A 24869-nucleotide genomic window follows, 5' to 3' on the forward strand; every position below is an offset into this window, starting at 1 on the left:
TGTGTTGGTGCTGATTAGAATTCCTTAAAAATCTGTTGTTTCCTCTGTAGCTGGGCCTGGAAGTTGAACTGTGCTAGTCTTCCGCTGCTCTTGTTTACTGGAGCAGCACTTCCTGTTCGGAGATTCCTCCTGATACCACTAAGAGCTCCCTCTCTCTCTTGCATTTTTCTTCATTCTCTTTCTTCTCATTTAACTCTGCAGGTGTGTTCCTCTCTTTGTTCTTCTCTCAATATCTGTTACGCTCTTTCTTCCATCATTCTCTTCCCACTTTCCTTTTTCCTCTTTCTCTCTCTTTCTCTCTCTTTCTCCCCTGTGGATTCTTTTTAAAGCACAGATTGGCCCCCTCCCCCCTATATCATTACATTCATAAACTCCCTTTGAGTCCTCATTAAATATTCCTCTCTCTAACCCTGATGTCTTGAAGGGGGAAGCTGTACATGTGGCTTTGTGTTTGTGTGTGTTATCGTGAGTGTGTGCAACCCCTCTGAAACTAAGTGTGTGCGTTTGTGAGTTTGAAGGTGCCATGAGCAGACAGGCCAGGGAAAGAATGTTGACCTGGACTTCACAAATGGCACCCTATTCCCTAGTGTGCACTACTTTAGACCAGAGCACCATGGGTCCTCGGGTCCCTGGTAGTGCACCATTTAGGGAATAGAATCCCAGTTAGGACACGACCCTGTTCTGAGGGGAATGTAAAGAATGCCAGTGTAATTTTTATCTTACCCTCCTCTACCACTAGCCAGCAGCTATTACCTGTCTATATTTCATATCTATTACCTGTCTGCATTTCATATCTATTACCTATATGCAGGGGGAAAATTGGGATTTGTGAAGTGGGGGAGCCCTACTTTCTACTTTGTAGATGTATCTATAATGTTAAACCGCTGGCCTGTGAAAGTACAGGAGCTCAGCTTCCCCTAAGTCTCATTTGGACCATTTCTGCAGGAGCTCAGCTCCTGCTGGCTGCCGCCCAATCTAACCCCTGCCTGAATGTATTTCATATTTGTATCTGCATTTATTTCATATTGATTTCCTGGATATATGTCATTTTCAGAATGTGTGTGTGGTATTTGCTGTTGTGTGTGAATGTGTGCGTAACATTAGTGTGCCAAGAATCTGTGTGCCGCAGATTGAAATATCAAGGCTTTAGCTCAGTTGGCTAACACAGCCTTGTGGCACACTGGTTTGAATCTTCATAATGTTAAAAAAAAAAACAAGTGTGAATGGCAAAAATCAAGTCTGCCTACAGTCTACAGAGACTGCATTCAACTTGTCACGTTACATTAGGCTAACAAGTCTGAACAGGTCATACTTCTGTGGTTTTTGAAATATATTCAATGTATGAATAGTACATCACTTAAATATGACTTCAGGTCCCAGCTTCCCAGGGTTTAGCATGTTTGTTTTATAGACTGCCACAACATATCTGACCCCTTCATTCTCATTCATTCTCTGTTTACCCTCTGTGATGTTCATAATGGCCGTTGAAATAATTACAGCTGTTTGTGGCTGAACTGGATCAAGTGTGTGTGTGTCTATGATGTGTGTGTGTACAATCTCCATCCAAGCCTTCACTCAGTCCAGACTATGTCACAGGAAGCACAGGAAGACGGCGATTGTTCTGAAAATTAGAAGCCTATGACATCATTGCTAAGAGCAGTGGCCACATTCACAGTTGAAACACCCATAGAAAACTGGCCGCATATGTTTACACAACAAACACCCAGGTCAGGCTACATGAACGCATCCACGGTTACAAGGTCACTCAGTGCTATTGTTTTGGTTTGCCTTGAAACATGTTTCCAGTTCAAACACCTAGAAAAACGTCACTGACCTATAGATTTAATATGGAGATCAGAGACAAATCATTCTGTTCCTCACTTTCTTTCTCTTCCTCTATCACTAAGAATGAATCAAGCCGCTTGTCGTGTTATTTACAGTGGTGTGCACGTGTAGTGGGTGTTGGTCTGAGCAGAGTGGGGTGTTACAGATTGTGTGTGTGTAATGTCTTTGTGTTCAGGGTAATGTGTGTGTAATGTGGACTGAGAAGGCTGGGAGAGGACGATGCCAGGAGAGGCTGAGAGCTTCAGGCCAGGATGTATGCATTGTGACTAGATGAGACAGCAGGAAAGCTGCCTGGGTTCTGGAGGAAGTGGGTGAGTGTGAGACTGAGGAGGGCGGAAGGAGGAGTGGGGGATGACAGAGAAAGAGGGGAGGGAAGGAGTAACAGACTGAGAGGGCTCCAGCTGGCCCCAGACCAACATGTTTTTAACCATAAACATAGGCTAACACCTCAGGAACGTATGGAAGACAGATTCAGATTAAAGGCATGGGACTAGAATAGAGCACGGTGATGGTGACAGCTGCTGAATGTGAATAACAGACATTGGGTTACCACAGCTATTAAGAGACTGACTTCAGGTTAATACTGTGAATAACAGACAGACTTCAGGTTAATACTGTGAATAACAGACAGACTTCAGGTTAATACTATGAAGAAGAGACAGACTTCAGGTTAATACTGTGAATAACAGAGAGTCTTCAGGTTTATACTGTAAATAAAACCTGTTGAATGCGTGCTTAAATGGCTACAGTAACTAGTGAAAAATTACAAAATGGTAGCTAGCTAGTGGTTATGGGGTTGGGCCTGTTAACATAAACTCACTGGTTCTAATCACCAAACTGACAAGGCATAAAATAATGTTGTTGTGCTTTAGCAAGGCACCCAAATTCCTCATGTAAGTTACTCTGGATAAAAGTTACGTACAGTAACTGTCCCAGACAAATGGGATCATTAAGGGTTCGTGTATTTTGTGTTTGTCATGTCCTTGTTTGGTCTTTCCTGTTCCGGTTCTGTTAATCCGTTCCATTCCGTTCACCTGTGTTGAGCACTCAGCTGTTCCTGCTCTCCTCGTTAGTCTGTGTATTTAGTTCAGTTATTTTCTCCCAGTCCTTTTCGATCATTGTTATGTTGTGACATTCCTATATATCTTATATTGTCTATTGTGATTCAATATATAAGTACATTTGTCTATCCAACACACTGCGCTTGGTTTTGTTTTGACTGGAATTAAAACTCCTTCTTTGATCCAATGTTTGCTTCTGCCTCCATCCCTAAACGTCACACGAAATGACTGAGCATTTTCAAGCCTAATAATAACCATGTGAATAAGTTACAATCTTAAGGCTGCTATGTATAGATTAAATTTGTTTTCTATTGAATTTCTATTGAAAGACTATTTGACCCGGTTAAAAACATATCACAACTTATAACGATTTCTCCACAATGGTGTCCTGTGTTTCAACGTCAGCCCCAGCATGGCAGGAAATCTTCATTGTGCTTTTAAAGGTTTATCCTCTTGATAAACACGGGGTCATGTAAAGAGCATGGAAGTCAGTGAGTCTGGCGTTCTGTGACGACGGCAGTACTGGATGAGATACAGAACCAGAGGACAGAAGATAAATCCCACAGCTACTAAACACAGAGGTGCCTTGCTCAGGGACAGGGTATGGGGATAGAGCTCACTGGCAGACGGGCAGACAGACAGATACACACACACACACACAAATCTGTATGGCTATCCTCATGGGGACCAGTAAATAGAAATTGCATGCTCCCTTGCCCTAATCTTAACCCTAACGCTAACCCTAACCTTAACCTCAATAGAGTAACATTTATGTCTAAACTTTAACCTGGATGTAATGCCTAACCTTAACCCTAAACTTAACCAAGAACGCCTGGACCTTAAAGAAACCCCAATTCTAACTCTAAAATGAATTGTAAGTTTGACCCTAAACCTTGAGCCGGAAATTGACTTTTGCCTCATGGGGACTGGCAAAAGGTCCCCATGAGTCAAAATGTTTCTGGTTTAACTATAGTCATGGGGACATTTGGTCCCCATGAGTATAGTTAGACCTAAGACACACACACATTTGTACATATATGTATTTACATATATTCAGACAGGCTTCCTGCGATTGTCAGCCTAAGAGGGTTTTTTCCCCCCATTGCTGTAAGATCCACTCCTTCCTGTGTAGAAGGGAGAACGCCATGCGATGACAATGGGCCCAAAACAGGACAGAAAGGAAATGTTTAAATTTAGTCTCATGCCCTCTCCTCTTTCACAGCTAAAAGAATATGAAGCTGTTTAGTTTTGGTGAATTCTTCCAGTTTCCCCTGTGTGCTCTCTCCCATTGTGTCCTTTCAATTGAAGGATTTTCACATTCAATGCAAACTCTGAAAGTGGGTCTGGCCAATGAAACCACAGTTCAGTCAATCATGTCACTGACATGTTCAACTTGAACATTCCATTTTCATTTTGAAATAGATTAACCACACGTTTAACTAAGCCGTTCAACTAGAACCACGTTTCAACAGGACCACATTCTAGCTGGAGCGCAAACTAGGCCTATTAAGGTATTTGTTCCAATATCCGCTATTGTGTGTTTTCGCACGCGCCCGTGTGTGTGAGTCTTGTATGCCTTGTGTGTGTACATGTATTTGCGCCCCGGCTGCTGATCCACTCTTTCTGCGTGCGAGCGTTTATCACATATCTACGAATGTCAGTGCCTGCTCGAGCTTAAAGGGCAAGAGTTCAGTCCCTCTATTCGGAGGGAAAACTTTGGACATTTGAAAGATTTCAAGATGTATTTTTTTACTAAAAGGACATAATTCCACAGTCAAAGTACTTCAAAAGAGAACCAGGATATCGCCAGAGCAATATGTCAGCGTAGCCTGGTTATGGATATAAAAAGTTTACCGGGTGTAAATTCAACAGCTGTTTTCTATTCTACTTACCGCAACTATTTGGAAGATGACGTTTTCTCCAGGAGTTATCAGGTAAATGTATAGCTATATGTTTTGATTTGTTTTAAGGACTTTCAGCTCTTAAACCCCGGAACTGCAATGTTACTACAAGTGTCTGCGTCTGTTATAATTCCATGCTATTCCACTACTGTCAATAAACTTCCTTAAAGGTTCCTATAAAGAATTCTGTGACGTTCTGGGGATGTAATTAGGTTGAAGGACGTAGATGAGATCAAATTTAAAAAAATATATATATTTTAACTTTCACGTCTATTTGTATGCGTATTAAAAAACGTGTGACGCAACTGATCCATGAAACGTGATATGCGATCTTTAATGAAGTCGTATTTAAATCCATATACAATCCAAAACATTTCTCTCCACCTGTTCGTATAAGAGAAATGTTAACTTATATAGAATGTTGTTACAGTACCTGTAATATTGTAAACATCACTCACAGGATCTGTTTGGTTAGCTCTCAGTAGGAGGATGTCTGTTAGATTATGCCTCGCTTAGATTATCTAATTACATGTTAATAGACCTGTGGTGGCACATGTAGGTAAACTTAATATTGAAAATAATTCACCAAAATGGGGTGCTGAGTGGCACAGCACATTATCTTTCTTCTGTAACATGGGGTGTATTTAAAACAACCAGGGAAGAGGCATTGCACTAATATGTGCAATAGAAAGTCAATGGAGAAACAGTCTAGCTCTCTGTCACCAACCTCTGATGAAGGGGGTCTGTAGTATGATGTCACAGTCCGGACCCCCCCCCCCCCCAACACACACACACACACACACACACACACAAATGCACACACTAAAGCGGGTCGCTGTTGCTTTGCAGTTCACACCACAATCACTTTTGCTAGGTTTCCTTGACAACGTAGAGTCCAAGTGTGCGTGTGCGCGCACGCGCGTAATGTATGTGTTCCGTTTTGTTCTGCGTAATTACTTTGGCTAATGGCGTAGGTGGGGAGGGGTAGTTTAGAGGTGTATGGGGGTGGAGGTTTAATCATGCTGACTCATCACAATGGGACCTCCACTTCAGGACCACTACACTGACTGATCACACGATGAAAGCTTGCCTATACTAAAGTCATCTACAGCCCTTTTGAAATACTAAAAAGGTTTTGCTAGTCATACCTGCATAGAATATTCCATACCATGTGCTGTGTTTTACAAATGGGAGACAGGCACAAAGCATTCCAAAGGAACACTTTTCATTATAAAGATGTTGTCCTTTTGACAGGGACCCTTATGGGTAAAAGAAGTGGACTAAAGAATAGGGTGCCATTTGAGATTCAGCCATAAGTTCTTAAACTGCAGTCTTCAGTCAAATACAGGGGTCAGACTGCAGACTGCTTTATTGGTTGTGTGTCTTGTATTGCTAGATATGTACACCTTTCATAATGACACGCGTGGTCTTTGTTGAACTCAAACACTCTTCAGACTTTGTAGAATAACACCAGCTGTGTTTTTGCCCCATGGATATCATTTTTTTTTTTCTTCTAATTTTCCGAACAAATTTCACAGTAATTGCCTGTGGCATTCTTAAGATAGGTGACTGGGTGTTGTGTTTTTTAAGGTGTGCGTGATGGCGATGATGGGATCCAGAGCTGACAGCTGACGCTGTAGTATAATGAGAGAAGATGGAACACACAGACACGCCCGTCACCCAGAGTAATAACCCCAATGGGTTTGTCAACAAGGTCTTCAATGTGTCTCTGGATGTGGACAATAAGACTGGTACCGTATCCATCCTGGACACTGGGAAGGGAGAAGGTCAAGGGCCCACACATATCCAGGGGCCTGAGGATGGGCAACCAGAGGCCCACGGTCCCCCTCAGACCCCCGGGAAGGAGCGCCATGAGGTGTACCGTCGACACAGAGCTACAGGGGGCATCTGGAAGATCCTGACTCGACGAAGAAACGGCTCAGAGCTGGAAAACAGACGACCTCACTCCATGATCCTCCCTGGAGAGGCCGCCTCCATCCCTAAGCTGTCCTTCGCTGACAAGGTCCGCTCTTTCAAGAAGCTCCGGTCTCCAGCCGTCTTCAAGGGGAGGATCGGTAAGATGTCTGGGTCCAAGTTCAAAGAAGAGGAGACGGAGGAAGACTCGTCCACCCTGCATCCCGGCAAGGGCACGTTTCGCCATCGCGGGAAGAGGCACTCGTATGCCGGACACACAGCGGATTTTGACTGCTCGTTTGACGATATTGACCTGACCGCTACCCTGGACAGACACCATCTCCCTTCACTGGTAGAGCCAGTCACCCAGAACGGCTCCAAGCCCACAGAGAGGGTGGTCTCCTACACCAAGAGGTCTCAGGTCCAGGCTCAGACCAACCACTCCTCCAACTGTAACAGTACTCCCGCAGGACCCTGTGAGGAGCCGGGTGTGAGGAGCAGTCCCAAGGCCCCGCTGACCGGGAGGAGGTCGAAGGGAGCTGACGTGTGGAGCTACCTGAGGAGGATCTCCGTTCTAGGGAAGGGAACTCCGGTGTACGCAGAGAGGAGCTTCGACTCGGAGCTTCACACGCTGGACAAGACACTGGACTCCGATTACGGCTCGGTGGACCTCGAGAGCGTCCGGGACTTTCACGCCGCGGCTCCCAAACACACGGACAGCAAAGCCGGCCATTTTGGGGGTCTGATGAAGTTCTTCAGCAATGTAGCGGAGTCAGCAAGAAAGTGGAGGACTTCCTCTCGCTCCTTCTCTCCTCCAGACGGCGGCGCGGAGCGTTCCCCGCTGGGCTCCCCGAAATCAGGTCAACGCCTGGGGAATTACGTCCACAGCGTGTCCCTCACCCTCCGCAGCGAGGACCTCCCGGAGTGTCCCCCCACTCCGGCCTCACCCGTGTCCTCTCACCCCACTCGCGCCGCTGCCTGTGACCCTGTCTCACTCCCCCTGATAGGAAGGCAGTCGCCTCAGGTTGTTCTGAAGTCATGGAGGGTGAGTCCAGACTCCTCCAGCGTTAACGGCCTGCCATGTGTGACCTCGGAGGAGACGACCAGACGGATGGACAGACAGCCAGAGGAACGGGTGTGGCACACCTCAGTAGCCACAGTCGAAAATCATGTGTTACACTCAGGACGGGAGAGACAAACTCAGAGAAAGGGAGATACAGAGGAAGACAATTCCGAATGTCTGTCTGCTGGGGAGAAGACAATAAGAGAGGGAGAAGAGGGACACTCAGGAAATTATGTGGATTCCAGGGATGCTCTTCCTGCCTCGCTTCACACACCACTTTCAAACGGCCAAACAGGAGTAGGGGAAGGAGATACGGTAGCCAATAGAGAGCCAGCAGCAAACTGTCACCAGGAAGTGTTTAAGGTGAGTATGTTCAACACATAGTGTAAAAGAGCTGATGGAGTTCAGTATTTTAAATGTAATCTATGCCTTGTTATGAGAATTGTTCATGTAAGTTGTCATTGTAAGTCTACTTTGCCTCTTTTGAATCAATCCAATCATGTCATTTATTCATCGCTCTTTTTAACAAACCTTTGACATCATGCATCTGTAATAATCAGCCTTTTGTCATTGTTAACCTTTTTAAACGTGCTAATCATGATCATTCTTCTGCTTAAAAAAAACATATAAAGGCTCAGTACTGAGAGTTGAGAAGGAATAAGGGGCTGTAGGCATGCGTGTAATATATAGAAAGGTTTGTTGTTGGTTTTCTTTTGCCCCACCTGTTGGCCAGAAAAGGAAGTCGGAGTCAGAGATCAGTGTTCGAAGTATGTTAGGCCAAAGTGGACTCTCCATCCTGCTACTGAATGCCTCTTCCTGTCTCCAAGCCCACAGAAATGCACCAGAAAATCATTCTAGAATAAGCCATGGCCAATTACTATGTAGCTAACGCAGTAGTAACTGGGGTAATGAAGCAGTTCAGTAGTTACTTAGGTATAGTGGAATCAATTATTACACAGTTGGAACAAAGAATGTGTGATTGCATATTAATTATACTTTTGAAAGTTGCGTGTTAATCGTTTATAGAACCCAATAGAATTCTGGAATGATGCTGTCGATTACTAAGAGTTCTCAAAATAATAATTTTCTCACACAACACAAATAGCTCAAAAACCAAGAACAAGGACGATTAAGACTAATATCAAGCAAAAAACTATGGCATTATAACATTTTTATAAGTATTACTAACTTACTACTCCGAATGTAGCAAGTATAATACATGGTATTTATTTATATAGATATTAAAAAATTTATAAAAATTTGATCAGAGGAATGTATTCAGAAATGACTTCTAAACTCCCAAAAAGTAGCCAATCGGATTGGCAGCAATTCTTCTGTTCGCAAAGGAGGTTTGGCTCAGGGGAATTGGCTACTAGCTACTTCCATCTCCATACTTCTTGGCAATAGAGAGCAAGCCAACACATTCAGTACCAAATGATGACACGTTATCTCTGAGGTACTGTAGGCTGCAATAAAATCAAGTGGAGTAAAGAAAATGGGCTGCGTTCCTTACGACCAATGATAGGATACAGCTGCTTGGTGTGGTAAGTCTAATGCCACGTGAAACACAGCAGTCCGTGGGAACTGGGAAGCTCCTTAAAACATCAGATTTGCACAGGCAATTCACACCAGCTTATTGTTAAGTTGAGATATCCGATGACTAGTTACCAGTGAGAAATTATCCATATCTATTATCACATCAGTGATACTCCCAAGTTATAATTCAAAGAAAGAACTTGTTACCAGAGTTTCTAATTTGTGATGTTTCATCACTGACATTATACCATTTAAACTAAAAGAGGACAGCAATTCATTTCTGACAATTATCACCTTATCTGTTGGATAATGTACAATGGGGCTAACAAGTATTTGATACACTGCCGATTTTGCAGGTTTTCCTACTTACATAGCATGTAGAGGTCTGTAATTTTTATCATAGGTACACTTCAACTGTGAAAATCCAGAAAATCACATTGTATGATTTTTAAATAATGAATTTGCATTTTATTGCATGACATCAGTATTTGATCACCTGCCAACCAGTAAGAATTCCGGCTCTCACAATTTGTCTTTAAGAAGCCCTCCTGTTCTCCACTCATTACCTGTATTAACTGCACCTGTTTGAACTTGTTACCTGTATAAAAGACACCTGTCCACACACTCAATCAACCAGACTCCAACCACTCCACAATGGCCAAGACCAGAGAGCTGTGTAAGGACATCAGGGATAAAATTGTAGACCTGGCTGGGATGGGAAGGGCTACAGGAAAATAGGCAAGCAGCTTGGTGAGAAGGAAACAACTGTTGGCGCAAATATTAGAAAATGGAAGAGGTTCAAGATGACGGTCAATCTCCCTCAGTCTGGGGCTCCATGCAAGATCTCACCTCGTGGGGCATCAATGATCATGAGGAAGGTAAGGGATCAGCCCAGAACTACACGGTAGGACCTGGACAATGACCTGAAGAGAGCTGGGACCACAGTCTCAAAGAAAACCATTAGTAACACACTTCGCCATCATGGATTAAAATCCTGCAGCGCACGCAAGGTCCCCCTGCTCAAGCCAGCGCTTGTCCAGGCCCATCTGAAGTTTGTCAATGACCATCTGGATGATCCAGAGGAGGAATGGGAGAAGGTCATGTGGTCTGATGAGACAAAAATAGAGCTTTTTGGTCTAAACTCCACTCGCCGTGTTTGGAGGAAGAAGGATGAGTACAACCCCAAGAACACCATCCCAACTGTGAAGCATGGAGGTGGAAACATCTTTCTTTGGGGATGCTTTTCTGCAAAGGGGACAGGATGACTGCACCGTATTGAGGGGAGGATGGATGGGGCCATGTATCACGAGATCTTGGCCAACAACCTCCTTCCCTCAGTAAGAGCATTGAAGATGGGTCGTGGCTGGGTCTTACAGCATGACAACGACCCGAAACACACAGCCAGGGCAACTAAGGACTGGCTCCGTAAAAAGCATCTCAAGGTCCTGGAGTGACCTAGCCAGTCATACAATGTGAATTTCTGGATTTTTTTTTCAGATTCCGTCACTCGCAGTTGAAGAGTACCTATGATAAAAATTACAGACTTCTACATTGTCATTGTCGCGCTCACAGGAGTTCTGGATAGCCATGTATATAAATTGGGTTGTAATTGAAAGTATGGCTGAGATAGATCGATAACATGTACCACCAGACAACTCTGCTGCGGTGCTTTTAACTAATAATGGCTTCTCTTTCTCCCTTAATTTTTGGCCGGGTACATGCTTACTAAAGTAAACATTACGTATTAAAGGCTAATATAGGTAAAGGCTAATGTAAGCCATTCTGGATGAAACATATGATACATGTATAAATTAAATACATTGTAAATACAGTCATGTGAAAGTGGGTACATCCCCTGGAAAGTTTTCACAAATTTGGACAATTTACTACAACACTATTGACAGATAATTGACAGATAAAGGGAACTTATATTGAGTGACACTGAAACATTATGCTACTTATATCATGTACTATATTCATCAAAAAAAGCAGAGAGGCATTTTCATAGTGCAGAAAAAAATAAGTACACACCTAGCTTCAATAGGTGGTGTTGCCCAGTTTGGCTAAAATAACTGAAATGCTTTTATTTTTTTTACTATCAGCCTCTATTTTCGACTGTGTCATGACAGAGTTTTTACCTACACGGCCCACTTGCATGTCCCCCCACAGCGTTAAGATAAGATTGAGATCTGGGCTTTGGCTCGGCTGCTCCATAACCCTCATTTTTTATTTATTTTTTTAGCCTTCCTGTTGTAGCTTTGTTTGTGTTTTGGATCATTGTCCTGCTGCAAGGCCCATGTTCATCTTCAGCTTTTTGACAGATTGCTTCACACTCCGTAGTTCTCTGGTACAATATGGAATTCAGGGTTGACCAAATTATAACGAGTTGGATAGGCCCTGAGGCAGAAAAGAAGTCCTAAACGTCCTCCAAGCCTTACGGTTTTATGAAGTTCTTCTGCTGAAAGGCAGTGTTTCCTTTTCACCAAACATGGCCCCTGGCATTGAAGCAGAAGCACTACATTAACAGCTAAAATGCTGCAAGTACCCAGGATATTTGAAAAGAGCAGGTTTAACAGTGTGTTCCGCCTCCCTACAATCTGTGCTTTAGAATTAACCACTTGGAATATAGATATCTAATTTTAGGAGCTTCTGTGCGCAAGTGGTGAACTGTAACTGCCTGAGAAGGGTATCCTGTTCTGCTTTGGTAGTTATAGAAAGCTGCCCAGAAGTCAGGGCATCAACCTATACACATTGCGATCTAGCAATAAGACATTGCTTAAATAGTGACTAGAGAACATGTAACAACATTGTTAGTTACGTATGTGGAATAGCTTTCAGCGCGTTAATGTTTCATTGAAGATTCCATGTTCCAATTGTGTAAGACCTGATTCCCTGAGACCTGAACATCCATAATACATGGCAGTACATATGTTACCTCTATGTTATTTATGAAGTTATTAACCTCTTAGTTACAGAGTAATTAGGGCCACATTTATGGCAATCTCCATCCAAATCTGTTCCGCGAACCAGTCCTCAGAAACCTCTGAGGACATTCCACATATTTGTTCTATTCCAGTAGCACCTGATTCAGCTAGTTACCAAGCCCTCAGTTAATTAGGCGTGGTAGTAGAAATGTGGAATGGGAAACTGTGTGTGCCCAGCCCTAACTGCAGTTACAAGCACAAACGTCCCTGTTCTCACAGTGTTCAGATTAGTGATCTCCTCTCCCTTCAGGTCCCTCTCTCAAAGCCAGTCAGGACATGTCAGACCTTCTATACTGCACTATGCAGTAGCTAATGAAAGTCTACATTCCCCTATACGGTCTTATGAATCATTCAGTGTTGTTTTTATTTCTATCAGTCTGCACAACCTAATCCACAGTTGTAAGGTTAAAGAAACATTTTAAGGAATCTTCCAAGTTACATATGTATTTTGAAGTTAAAGTTCATAGAGTTAATATTTGGAAGCTCCTTTTTCAACCATTGCAGTTAGGAACCATTTTGAATAATATTCTGCCAGCTTTATCCAACTCTTAGGATACCATACTGTTCATCCGTTGTTAGGTTCTTTGAGGACTGAGGCCTTGTTTTACCCGAATGTGCTGCTTGTTTTTTTACTGTGCTTTTCTTTCATAGTTTATTTTGTCCTGTCAATCAACCCCTGTCCCTTCTGGTGACAATTGTGTCCCTGAATTGATGCTGCCACCACAACACTTCCAGATACAAGGCGTCAGCAGCATTTGAGTTTCCCTACATCCCTGGGTTGGACACTGTGAAGAGAATAGAAGCCTGTGTTAGAAAACAACTGATACATTATTGGCCTGAATTAAAAATGAACCAAACAAATATGAAAGGAGCAGAACCACATTAAGAGGAAAGTTAGAGGAAAACCCATCTCGGACCCCAGGATAACCTGTGCCAGCGGTACAATCACAAAACGTCAAAGGCACACCGGAATTGCTTTTGAAGAGTTGACCATTCTTGGGTGGTCTAGTATAATCACTAACTTATATTTTATACTCTGAGACAAGGTTTGAATATTACTTTCAGTGACTAAGTAATTTGTAGTTTGTAAGGGAATTCACAATCTAGACATTTTAGTTGCTTTTGTTCATTCTTATGAAAACGTGACTGCGTTTGAAAATGTTGAGTAGTTTGTTTTGGTCTGTAAAAATAAGATGTCAGCAAACGATTGCCAAATCCGAAAACTTGTATGTAGACTTTTTATAGTGTTGTGTGATGAAGTCAAGTGGGCTTGGCACAACAGTGGGGCCCCCCTCAGGAATCAACTAGATGGAATCTTAAAATAGCACGGGTTGAAGAATTGATTCCTGGGTTGAGTTATTGATTCAACAATTGGTCCTTTGGATGATTCATTTGTTGGTTCATTGATTAGATCATTGATTGATTGAATAGGGAGCTCTATCAGGCAGCGGTTTGAGGAGACCGAGGCCAGTCCAGTCCTGTTCTAATCCAGTGAAGACCCCTTCAAATCCCCCCCGTCCCCGTCCCCGCCCCGCCTCGGCCCTCGTGGACCTCCGTAGCCCAATTCCAGAGGACTCTGTGTCCGCCGATACCCAGGAGACCCAGTGGGGCTCCGTGTGCCGGCGCATGCGCTGGCCCGGCACCGTGACGCAACTCTCTCCGACGCAGAGACATGCAGGCCGTCCGGCCAGGCCCCGCTCTGTCATAGAGCCTTCCACTACCGTGGAGACACACCCTGCACAGACTCACAGAGTAAGACCACACACACACACACACACAGTGGGAGTGGGAGTGTGTGTAGAGACTGACCGGTAGTCTCAGCCAACTCTGGGTTAAATATAGGCTCTTGTCCTCTTGGCATTGCTTCTAGGGAAAGTAATGAATCAAGCACATCACCCTTGGCACACGCCGATGGGAGGGGAATACTGATCCCATATTTATGCATCCCACTTCACAACAATGCATGAGGCACTCTTTGGCCCATATTCACACAAATATATTTATAGAGTTGTCTTTCCCTCCTGTATTTCTGTCCCCGTGCTTTCTTCCCTGTGCTCGCTCACATTTTTTCTCTGATTTCCCTGCTCTCTCTTCTCTCTCTTTTTATTCTCGTCCACACGCTATAACTCTCTTTCTGCTCCCAAAAACATTCACTCTTTGTCGGCATGATGGAAATGAAGCCCACTTTTCTGTTTCACACTCCCGTCTGTTGTTTCCGTTTACCACTGCCTCATAATGCTGCTCACCCCATGAACCTTTCCAGCCGAGTCACATCCGCTTGTCTGTTAGGAGTGATTTGTTCAGAGGCATGGTTGGCTGCGGGACGTACCTCAGCGCCGGAATGGAACGTAGGCTTGGGCCGCCCTTCCTTTCGCCATGAGAAGATGTGATGTTTTTGGAGAGATGTACCCTGTTAGGCCGGGTGTGTGTTTGTGTCCGTGGTCCTAACCGCCCAGTATGTTCCAGGCCCTGTCTCGCCCCCTGGGGGTGTCGCCTTTAGAGCCCCCCCTCAGAGTGTCTCTTCAGCGGTGTCAATCGCTCCCTCTACCGCCGTGCACCCCCACTGCCCTGGCTCTGTTCCGGACACACACAGGTAAACGTCTGGTTGTTTGTGCGTGTGTGTGTGTGTGCGCGTGTGTTTGTAAGCAGCCATGATTTATGCGGCTGTACCTGTCTCCCACAGGTATCCCCCAGTCCGTGTGTCTCCGTGATGGAGGGTCTGGTAGCTGCAGGAAGAGGCTGCTCAGACCCGGTTCTGGACCTGTGCAAGTTAACATGGTGAGTCACTCCTAATCATGTCCCATGTAACCACAGATTTGTATAGCTAATCCAAGGTAGCCCACGAGCTGTCATTTCTAATCAGAGGCTGGAGAAGCTGTGTGGGCAGAACTTAGAAAAGGATGTGGGCAGAGCACGAGCGAGCAAGTTCCTATCAGCCAATGTTGGTGTGCCTTGACATGTTTCTGACAATGTTTAATGTGAGGAAAGTGGTCCGATGTGATCATAATGTATTTAACTTTCGGGAACAGACGACCGTACTGGGATCGTCGATGAGAAAATCAACTAAATATCGGCCCAGTTTCATCCTGTTCAATGAGCTTCCACAATGAGCGTTTTCCTGTGGCGCTTCAGCTTTATACATACATTGGACTATCTGTGTCCATTGGTTGGGTCACTATAAGCCTGTTAGCCTGCTTGCATGTTCAGACAGAAGCCACTGTCTGCATCCTGATTGGCTCCTTATTCCTTATGGGCCCTCTGCAAAACGTGTTCACTGTGTAGGTAACAGCGTGCTATTTGGGGCATTGACACTGTTGGCTGTGCTTCTCTGAGGGGAGAGTGTAACTACTACTCACTGTTCATGAGATAACAATTGCTGGGGTATTGCATCGGAAAATAATATGTTGGGAATCAAACCCTGTATCTCAGAGAAGGGCCTTTTGATGACTAGGGGCCCCAAGGGACCGTATCCGAAGAAGAGCCCCATTCCTATCCAACTCTGAGTCTAGCTGTTATTGTGATAGGTGTACACACATGATCTCTCACTCATTAAAGCACACATACATCACTTTCTCTCTCTCTTGTCTCACACGACACACCGTTTTGCCACCATGCAACCATTGTGGAGTTTAACAGTGTTTGTAGTCAGTTTCCGTGCTGTTGCCATGACACTGTTTCTCCTGTTTGTCTTCAGGATTCTATCTTTAGAAGTCCTTTTAAGTGTCAGTTAAATAGACAGTGTGTGGGGGAGACAGGGGGATAAGGAAGGAGAGAGGGGGGAGAAAGAATAAAAGGATGAGGGAGAAAAGGAGAGGGTGAGAGAGATGAGGGAGAGGAAGGTGGAGTGAGTGAGAAAGAGAGAGAGATGGAGAGGGGGGAGGGGTAGGTGAGATGGGTGAGAGAGGGGGGGGAGAAAATGGAGTGAAAGATGAAGAAGAGAGGGGTGAAAGAGAGAGGTATAGATGGGTGAGGGAGCAAGGAAGGGAGACTTATTTTTTTTAAATTATTTTATCTCCAATCCCTCAGGGCAACTTGTCGATGCAACTGTTGAAAGGATTTCAAAAGGAGAATGTGGGCTGTGTGTGTTAATGGCCAGAGAGAGATAAAGTAATGTGTCCTACAATAGTAAGGCAGTGTTGATTTGTTGAATCAGTGAGTTGGAGTAACCACACTGGGAAACACAGGTGTATGTGTGAATGTGTGTGTGTGTGTTTGGGCGGTAGCTACCCAATATCCAATCAAACTATTGAATCCTACAGGCCTCAGGGAGAGAGAGCTTCCATACTGCAGTGGATTAGCTTTAATGCTGACGCCTCGCTTTCTCTTTCCTTTCAATATACTCTTCCTATCCTCTCCACTGCTCTCATCCTCTTTCTTCTCTTGTTAGTATCACGGAATGACACAGCAGGATTCTGTGTGTTGCTTGTTCTCTACCGAACAGTGAAGTATACTATAGCTTCACCATTTAACTGATGTCAGTGTTAGAGGGCTGCAGTGATTCTAACCGAGGTCTTCTGACCCAAATGGGCCGGGGCTTTAGTCAGGAGTGCACCACGCAGTGAGCAGGGGGCCGTTGAGGCTGCGCCCCTGAGTCACTGGGTTCAGGCCAAACGAAATTGGTCATTACGCAACTGGACTTTATTATGAACCAAATGAGTCAGCAGTCACAACACACAGTGAGCAGAGAGCACAACTTGCAGATGAGGGAGAACACGCACGCACACACACTCTGGTACTCTGCTCAGGCGTGTTCATTTTATCATGCAGTGTACAGCTGGGCAGGTGATGGGTCTCTGAGACTGCAGATGTCACACACACACACATCCTACATATACTCTAAGTATATAGTATATTATAAGCTGCGCAGTTTAACAGAAAGCCAACAGAACAGTCTTTTTGTAAATTTTAGTTTCAAAATATAATTTAGTGACATGGACAAAAACGGCTTTTGGCTTTTAGCTTCAGACCAACACTTCCTGCCACCTTCAGTGGCCTTGGTGCACCACTCTAGTGGTCATTTGGACCACCTTTCAGCTGCTCTGATTCATCCATGCTTGAGCCATGTCCTCCAAGTGCCATTTTTAGATCTAGTCAAACACTAAGGAGGTAATTAAGATCTAGCTAACCCATAAAACTTCAACAACTATTCTTAACCATTCATTTGTTTAGGAGGTGATTATGATCTAGCCAAACCATAACACTCCATCATCTATTCTTAACCATTCATTTAGGTGATTAAGATCTAGGCAAACCATAACAGTCCAACATCTCTACTTGAACCTTCCCGGGTTCTTTTGGGTTCTGTGTTGACCAATGCACACCTTAATATGCATGTTTTCCTGCAGTCATGTTTGCCTAAAATTAATTATGGAGGTGATTTGATGATAAAGTTGTGCTTGTTTACTTGGTTTTTGTACTGGGGACCTTAAATTGGAGTAGAATTTGGAATGGTTTAGAAAATAAACTCTGGGCTCTCCGAATCTATTCTGGCCCATACATAAATGATCTCCAAAAGAACAGTTAGTTGAGGACAGTCCTCTTATTTCATAAAAATATTTTGCTAATGACGGGCCAAATGCTTGTAAAAAGTTGCAGGAAGCTTATGGGTGTCTGTAAGAAGTTGTTGGCAGTTACAACATTTTGTCCCAAGGCTGTTCAAGCCTGTAAACCACTGGTTCTTAATGTTATTTTATTTTAATTAGTTTAGCTTTGACTCAGTGTTTCTCCTGATCCATTTCTCCTAGATTGTGATTATGGCCCTTCTTCATCTTAACAATTTCTGGCTGTTTCGGGACAGTTGATGTAGAGATACGTTTCCGCTGAAGTACATCTGATGGCGTCTGGTTCTTATCATGTTGCTCTCTCAACCTAGAAGTGTGGAATAGAATCTTCATCTGTCAGAAGGAATGCACTCTTTAAAATTTTCTTTTTTTGTTGAAATGAAATAGGTGATTATAAAAAATAAAAAAATAGAGTCATATGAGACATTTATATTCCATATAATGGGAAAAAAACATTCTCTGATGACATGCAACCCTTACTTCACTAAAAGGGTTATTGTCAGGATGCTGACAAAATTTTGTGGTGGGAAGAATGTCTCATTCTCTTTTACCTTTGGAGATTCTCGCTTCAACTGAATAATTTATAACATAATGCATAGTCTTTACACAAGACAAACTCCCAGTGGGAAAGTAGCTAGTGAGTAAGACGGTCCTGTGTTCTGTGTCCATTAGAGAGTTCCAGTAGAGTGTGCATTCCAACCTTGACTTGAAGCAGAAGTCTGTGACTGGTGTTGTGTAGAAAGTGGTGTGCTGTGATACGTAGTGCTCCTGTGTTCCAAACCAAACCCTGTGCCCTAGACTGCAATTCGCTAGGTTATTTAAACAGGGCCCATAGGATTCCCATGTAGGGAGCAGCATGTGATTTGGGGAGCAGCCCTGTGTATCACAGCACTGTCTTAGAGTTAATCAGTGAGTCTGGCCATGTAGGGGGATGTGTACTCAAATTATTATCAAAGTGAGGACTGGTTTGAGTTTTATACAATTTGTACGCTTGGGGTACATTCTTCACTGTTTTAAGAGTTAGGTAAGGTTTAAGTTTAGAGTTAATTTTAGGGTTCAGATTTCTTTTTTTGAAATAGTACCAAACATTTTACAAATGGTTTGGTTGTCAATTTGATAGACGTTTGAGATTGTTTGCATGCACGAGAATTGAACCTCTACACGGAGAATACCTTTCCTGATAAGGTTCTGAAATGGCAGCCCTTTGTGTCGTACCTGAACAGACTCTGATATTGGTGCAGACTTGTAGTTTCTGGTATTTTGGGAGTCTCAACCATACTCACAGACTGTCAGTAGGTGGCTACAGTATGACATATACAGTGTAAAACATACAGGGCCAGCCTGCAGTGTCATATATACAGGGCCAGCCCACAGTGTCAACTCTACAGTGTCACATCTACAGGGCCAGCCCAAAATGTCAAATAAACAGGGCCAGCCCGCAATGTCAAATATACAGGGCCAGCCCGCAATGTCAAATATAAAGGGCCATCCCGCAATGTCAAATATAAAGGGCCAGCCCGCAATGTCAAATATACAGGGCCAGCCCGCAATGTCAAATATACAGGGCCAGCCCGCAATGTCAAATATACAGGGCCAGCCCGCAATGTCAAATATACAGGGCCAGCCCTCAATATCAAATATACAGGGCCAGCCCTCAATATCAAATATACAGGGCCAGCCTGCAGTGTCATATATACAGGGCCAACCCACAGTGTCAACTCTACAGGGCTAGCCCAAAGTGTAAAATATACAGTGCCAGCCCAAAATGTCGAATAAACAGAGCCAGCCCACAATGTCAAATATACAGGGCCAGCACGCAATGTCAAATATACAGGGCCAGCATGCAATGTCAAATATACAGGGCCAGCACGCAATGTCAAATATACAGGGCCAGCACGCAATGTCAAATATACAGGGCCAGCCCACAACGTCAAATATACAATGTCAAATATGCAGGGCCAGCCCACAACGTCAAATATACAATGTCAAATCTACTGTACAGGGCCTGCCCTCAGTTCCAAACCTAAAATTTCAAAGCTACACTGTCAAATTGACATCTCAGATATACACTGCAGAAAATGTTTTACAATCATCACCTCTGCTAAACTTTTTCACCTTTTTCTAACCTTTCCGTCAAGACATCTATGCATAGACTTTCATGCGTACACTAGGAGGGAGAACTGTTCACAACACAAAAGAAACCGCGCCGTGCTGCAGTGCTGCAGTGCAGGCACAGTGTTCCGTCGTAAACCAAAGTCCCTCTGTTGTATCGCCACACTACGGGGCTGTAGGTGTTAAACCAAGGCACAGCACCTCACTCACTGCTGCTCTGTGTCAGTGGTCAAGAACAGCCTAGTGGGATGCTTTCTGTACCCATAGGTGTCTGGATATTCATGACCTTTCAACCGTTTGAATCCTTTCGACTGTTATGTGGGGGTGGGGGGTGCAGGGGGGGGGGGCATACTGTGTGTGTGTGTGTGTGTGTGTGTGTGTGGGCTCAGGGCCTTGTGTTACATAACCACAGAGAGGGTTCTCAAGACCTTTCCCTTTTTTCAGACTGTTTCTCCCAGGACATCTCTGGCTGCCTCCAAAAGGCCACCCTTTTCCCTAGAACACAGTTCACTACATATTGTGTGGTGTTATTTGGTTATCCACGCTGTGTGTATAGCAGTACGGCTGACTCACTCCAGTATCCTGTTCCAGATGCATGTGTGACCTGTACACATGGTACCACAACACACACATACATGTTACTTACCAATTTGTTGTAGTGTGTGTGTGTGTGTGTGTATGTGTGTGTGACCTGTACACAGTGTACTGCATTCTGTTGTGTTCTATGTGAGGCGAGCCCAGCTGGTCTCCCAAACACTGATGTGTGTGGACATCTAGTGAGCGCGCTCCGTAGCCATCCAGGGTTCCACTCACAGCCACACGAAGACACACACACACGGGCAGAGTTTCTAGGTATCCTGCCCTTTCCTAACAGGATTTGTGGTTTGGCCACATCGGCATCTTGAAATATGCTGAAACGTCCTGAATCGTCCTGCCATCGCCTTCAGTAGAGAGATGAGTGATCCATGATGGAATACAGACATGACTGGACCTTGGGAAAGCAGTTATGTCAAGGCCATGCATAGGTCAAGTAATGCAACTAGTTAATGATAAATGATTACAGTAGGTGCTACAGATCCACAACTTCCTGATTATTCCTACTGACTTTGGAGAATGGACTTCCATAGTCTCCGAGGAACGTTTTGGTGGGAATCGACGTTCACCTTTGGGAGATGTTAGTTCCGCATTGAATTCTGTCTTGATGGAGACATTCAAGGTGAGTGTGTGTATATGTGTGTGTGTGTGCGTGTGTGTGTGCGCGCGTGTGTGTGTGTGTGTGCGCGCGCGGGTGTGCGCGTGTGTGTGTGTGCGTGTGTGTATGCGTATAGACGTATACACGGTCGCATACGCGGTGGTATGCACATTAGGTCGTTTCAATAGCTTAATAAAGTCCCTTTTCACCTGCCATAGTGTGTGTGTGTGTGTGTGTGCGCGTGTGTGTGTGTGTGTTTGTATGTGCTCACGCAGTTGTCCAGTGAAGTTCTGATTTGAGAAACATGCTGTGTCTAAAAGGAAGCAAGTGGTGAATTTAACCCTGGTCATCTGCCTAAGGACCCAGTCCCTCTTATCTCATCCAATAATCTTTCTCTGTGCTCTGTTCAGTTTTTCTCTTCTGTCGGTTGTCTCTCTCTGTTCTCTCACAGTTTCCTTTCTGTTCTCTCTATGTTCTCTCTCTGTTCTCTGGATACCCTTTTCTTTTTCTCTGTCTTTCTCTGACAGTCAGTTCTTTCTCTCTGTCTCTACCTCTGATTCGTGTTGCCTGATAAACTGCTTAAATGAATAAACAGCTGATGACTGAACAATGGTGACATCGATGTGCTGCGTCCAGGAAGACGCCCGTGTTTTATTTTTAGGTGTTTTGTGTGTTTGCGTCTGCATGTTTGTGTGTGTGTGTATGTGTGTGTGTGTGCATGTATGATGAGGCGTTCTCTCTTTGAGGTTTGGAGAGGAGGAAGTGGTGGGAGGATTATTGTGCGGACATGGGGTTGGGGGGGGAGACGAAAGAAGCCGTCTGCTCAGAAGGGAAATGGGATGGGCAGGGTTCATGGTTTTCTCCTTCCATTACCAGATCACAAGCTGCAAATAGAATCATTTGCTTAAAGGCTTCAGCAGAGTAATGTTTTGTCTCTCAGTCACTCTTGACACACACACACACACACACACACAGAGGTGTGCCTCCTAAAGAACGTTCTAATGATGATAACTCCTGGCCAGTAACGGAAACGCTCATCCCAAATAGCAGCCTGTTCACTGAACACAGCTTTTGTTTTGACCTCAGGGCTCTTCTTTAGAATTGGCCTGCCAGGTAGGAGACAGGCTGCCAATTGGGATGCAGCCTTACAGCTGACATCAGATGTCATCCACGGTTGTATCAAAAGGTCATGATGTCATCTGCTGAGATCATGCTGTTAAAAAACTGACCTCTGAATTTTTACCTAATGGTTTAGACCAGAAGGCTGCTGTGGGGGATGTGCTGACTGGTAGATAATAAAATAGAATAGAAAAAGAATAGACGTGGATGAAAAAGATAAAGGGGAGTATAGGCTGAACAGACCGACTGCACCCACAACAGCTGTACTGTACATCAAGTCAACTATTTAGTTTCATTTTCCTTACAGTTTGTCAGACACCACAAATCCCCCTTTATACTATATTAAAACACCATTTTTATGGAAACTCTGTATAGAAGCTGCCAGCTTTAATCATCAGGAAACACAACTTTTATATCCTGATGCTGTGCTTAGCTCACACACGAGACACACACACACGTTGCGGTAGTTAGAAGTTCACCCGTATTTACAAAGACATGGATCACGGAGCCTCAACGCACTTTTTTCCCCTCTGAGGAGAGATCTGAAACTTGCCTGGATATGCATGAGTTTGTGTGTGTGCATATGTGTGCTTGTCTGCCAGTCCGTGTGTGTGTGTGTGTGTGTGCGTGTGTATTATTCATGAGGCATTACCATGGCTGTCTGTGTAGATTTAGACTTTCAGATGTGACCTTTGTTGTCTAAATGTCAGGGAGCGAACACACACATGCATATATACACATTTACGCACACACACACACACACACACACATTTCCCATCCTTATGTAACTGCCGCTATGCATGAGATAGACAGACATAGAGGATAGAGAGAGAAAAGAGAGATAAGGGCTTTTTGAGATATTGCAGCTCTGATGCTGTCGTAGGCTACTGTGATCTCTGCTGAAAGCTTTGGATTTCAGAATGGGATTTTTCTTTAGGATGTTTAAGTACATGGATTGCAAAATCCCTAGTTTTTTTTTTTATATTGACTGAATAGTTTATTTCCTTACTAAAAAAAACAATGATGTAGTGTATTTCAGTGGTTACGTAATGCCCTTTGATCTGTAGAGCTGCATCTCAATTCTATCGTGTGTGAACTACAGTACACAAAGACACACACACACACAGTGTTACAACTATACCCAAGGTCTGCTTGTAGCAGAATGGAGAGAGATTTTCCTTCTACATTCATTCATTCATGACTATATTGTACCCCTCTTTATCTGCCAACAATGAGCTGTGAGCTAAGGGAACTTTGAAGGGTCCGCACTCATGAATACAGATGTGTAACGGATTTGCCCCAAGCATGCTGACGATATTACCTATAACGCAACTGTTTGCCATTCTTTATAATCTATGTAGTCATAGAACTGTGTTTAATTCCATCTATGTTTTTGTAGAATCATCTTTCATTCAGCGTGTGTTGTCAAAAAAGTATTTAATTCAGTTTGTGTTTTATTAGAAGTCTGTTTCATTCAGTCTTTTGTGATAGAACTGTATTTCATTCAGTCTATGTTGTCATAGAACTCTGTTTTATTAAGTATATATAGTTATAGATCTCTATAATTCAGTCTGTTGTTACAAAACTCTGTTTCATTCATTTTGTGTTGTTCTAGAAGTCTTTCATTCAGTCTCTGTTGTTATAGAACTCTCCTTCAGTCTACTGTATGTTGTTATAGCAACCAGATATAACTGTCTGACTAAATATTAGAAAATTGCAAAGATAGGACAGCACTTTGGTAATATACTTACCTGCTTATATTTTTATTGCCTTACAAATAGTGCTGTCATTGTTTGTCCGACTATACATGGCCTTCAGAAAGTATTCCGACCCCTTCATTTCTGCACATTTCATTGTGTCATATACAACCCCGTTTCCAAAAGAGTTGGGACGCTGTGTAAAATGTTAAGAAAAATTAATTTTATGATGTGCGAGTCATTAAAACCCTATACTCAACTGAAAATAGTACAAAGACAACATATAAAATGTTGTAATTGAGAAGTGTTATAGTTTCTTGAAAAATGTATGTCCACTTTGAAATTGATGCCTGCAACATGTTTAAAAAAAGCTGGGACTGGGAAAAAATTGACTGAAAACATTGTGTAATGCTAAAAAAAACAGGTGGAACTTCTCACAACTAATCAAGTTAATGATTAGGTATAAAAAGAGCATCCCAGAGAGGATAAGTCTCTTTGAGGTAAAGATGGGGAGGGGTTCACCAGACTGTGAAAGGCTGTGCAGGCAGATACTGCAACAATGTAAGAATAACATTTCTCAATGTAAAATTGCGCGATCTCATCATCTATGGTACATAATTTCAATAAAAGATTCAGAGAATCTGGAGAAATCTCTGTACGCAAAGGACAAGGCCAAAAACCAATATTGGATGGCCATGATCTTCGGGCCCTCAAATGGCACTGCATTAAAAACCAACACGATTCTGTAGTAGACATCACTGCATGGGCTCAGGAGCACTTCTGAAAACTATTGTCTATGAACTTTGTACGTCGCTTCATCCACAAATACAAGTTAATACTCTTCCATACAAAGAAGAAACCATATACAGTGCCTTGCGAAAGTA

At 43.6% G+C, this 24869-nt stretch overlaps 1 protein-coding gene across 11 annotated transcripts in view; it reads left to right on the forward strand.

The window, feature by feature from the left end:
- Positions 1-1303: 1303 nt before the first annotated feature.
- LOC105024396 (rho guanine nucleotide exchange factor 9) overlaps positions 1304-24869 on the forward strand; it is a 66974-nt gene continuing 43408 nt past the window's right edge. For 4 of the 11 annotated variants that reach the window (XM_029119322.2, XM_029119325.2, XM_013133482.4 and 1 more), the window contains exons 1-5: positions 4446-4840; positions 6398-8147; positions 13736-14056; positions 14771-14897; positions 14988-15082. In XM_029119322.2, coding sequence (XP_028975155.2) covers positions 6462-8147; positions 13736-14056; positions 14771-14897; positions 14988-15082 — 2229 coding nt within the window. In that variant the 5' untranslated portion in view covers positions 4446-4840; positions 6398-6461. Of the gene's footprint in view, positions 2157-4333; positions 4418-4445; positions 4841-6397; positions 8148-13735; positions 14057-14770; positions 14898-14987; positions 15083-24869 lie in introns of those variants that run through there. The other 7 variants (XM_029119326.2, XM_029119327.2, XM_013133489.4 and 4 more) reach the window with 5 other exon arrangements.

This window comes from Esox lucius, chromosome 4, assembly GCF_011004845.1.
Source record: "Esox lucius isolate fEsoLuc1 chromosome 4, fEsoLuc1.pri, whole genome shotgun sequence".
In the NCBI taxonomy this organism is placed as follows: domain Eukaryota; kingdom Metazoa; phylum Chordata; class Actinopteri; order Esociformes; family Esocidae; genus Esox; species Esox lucius.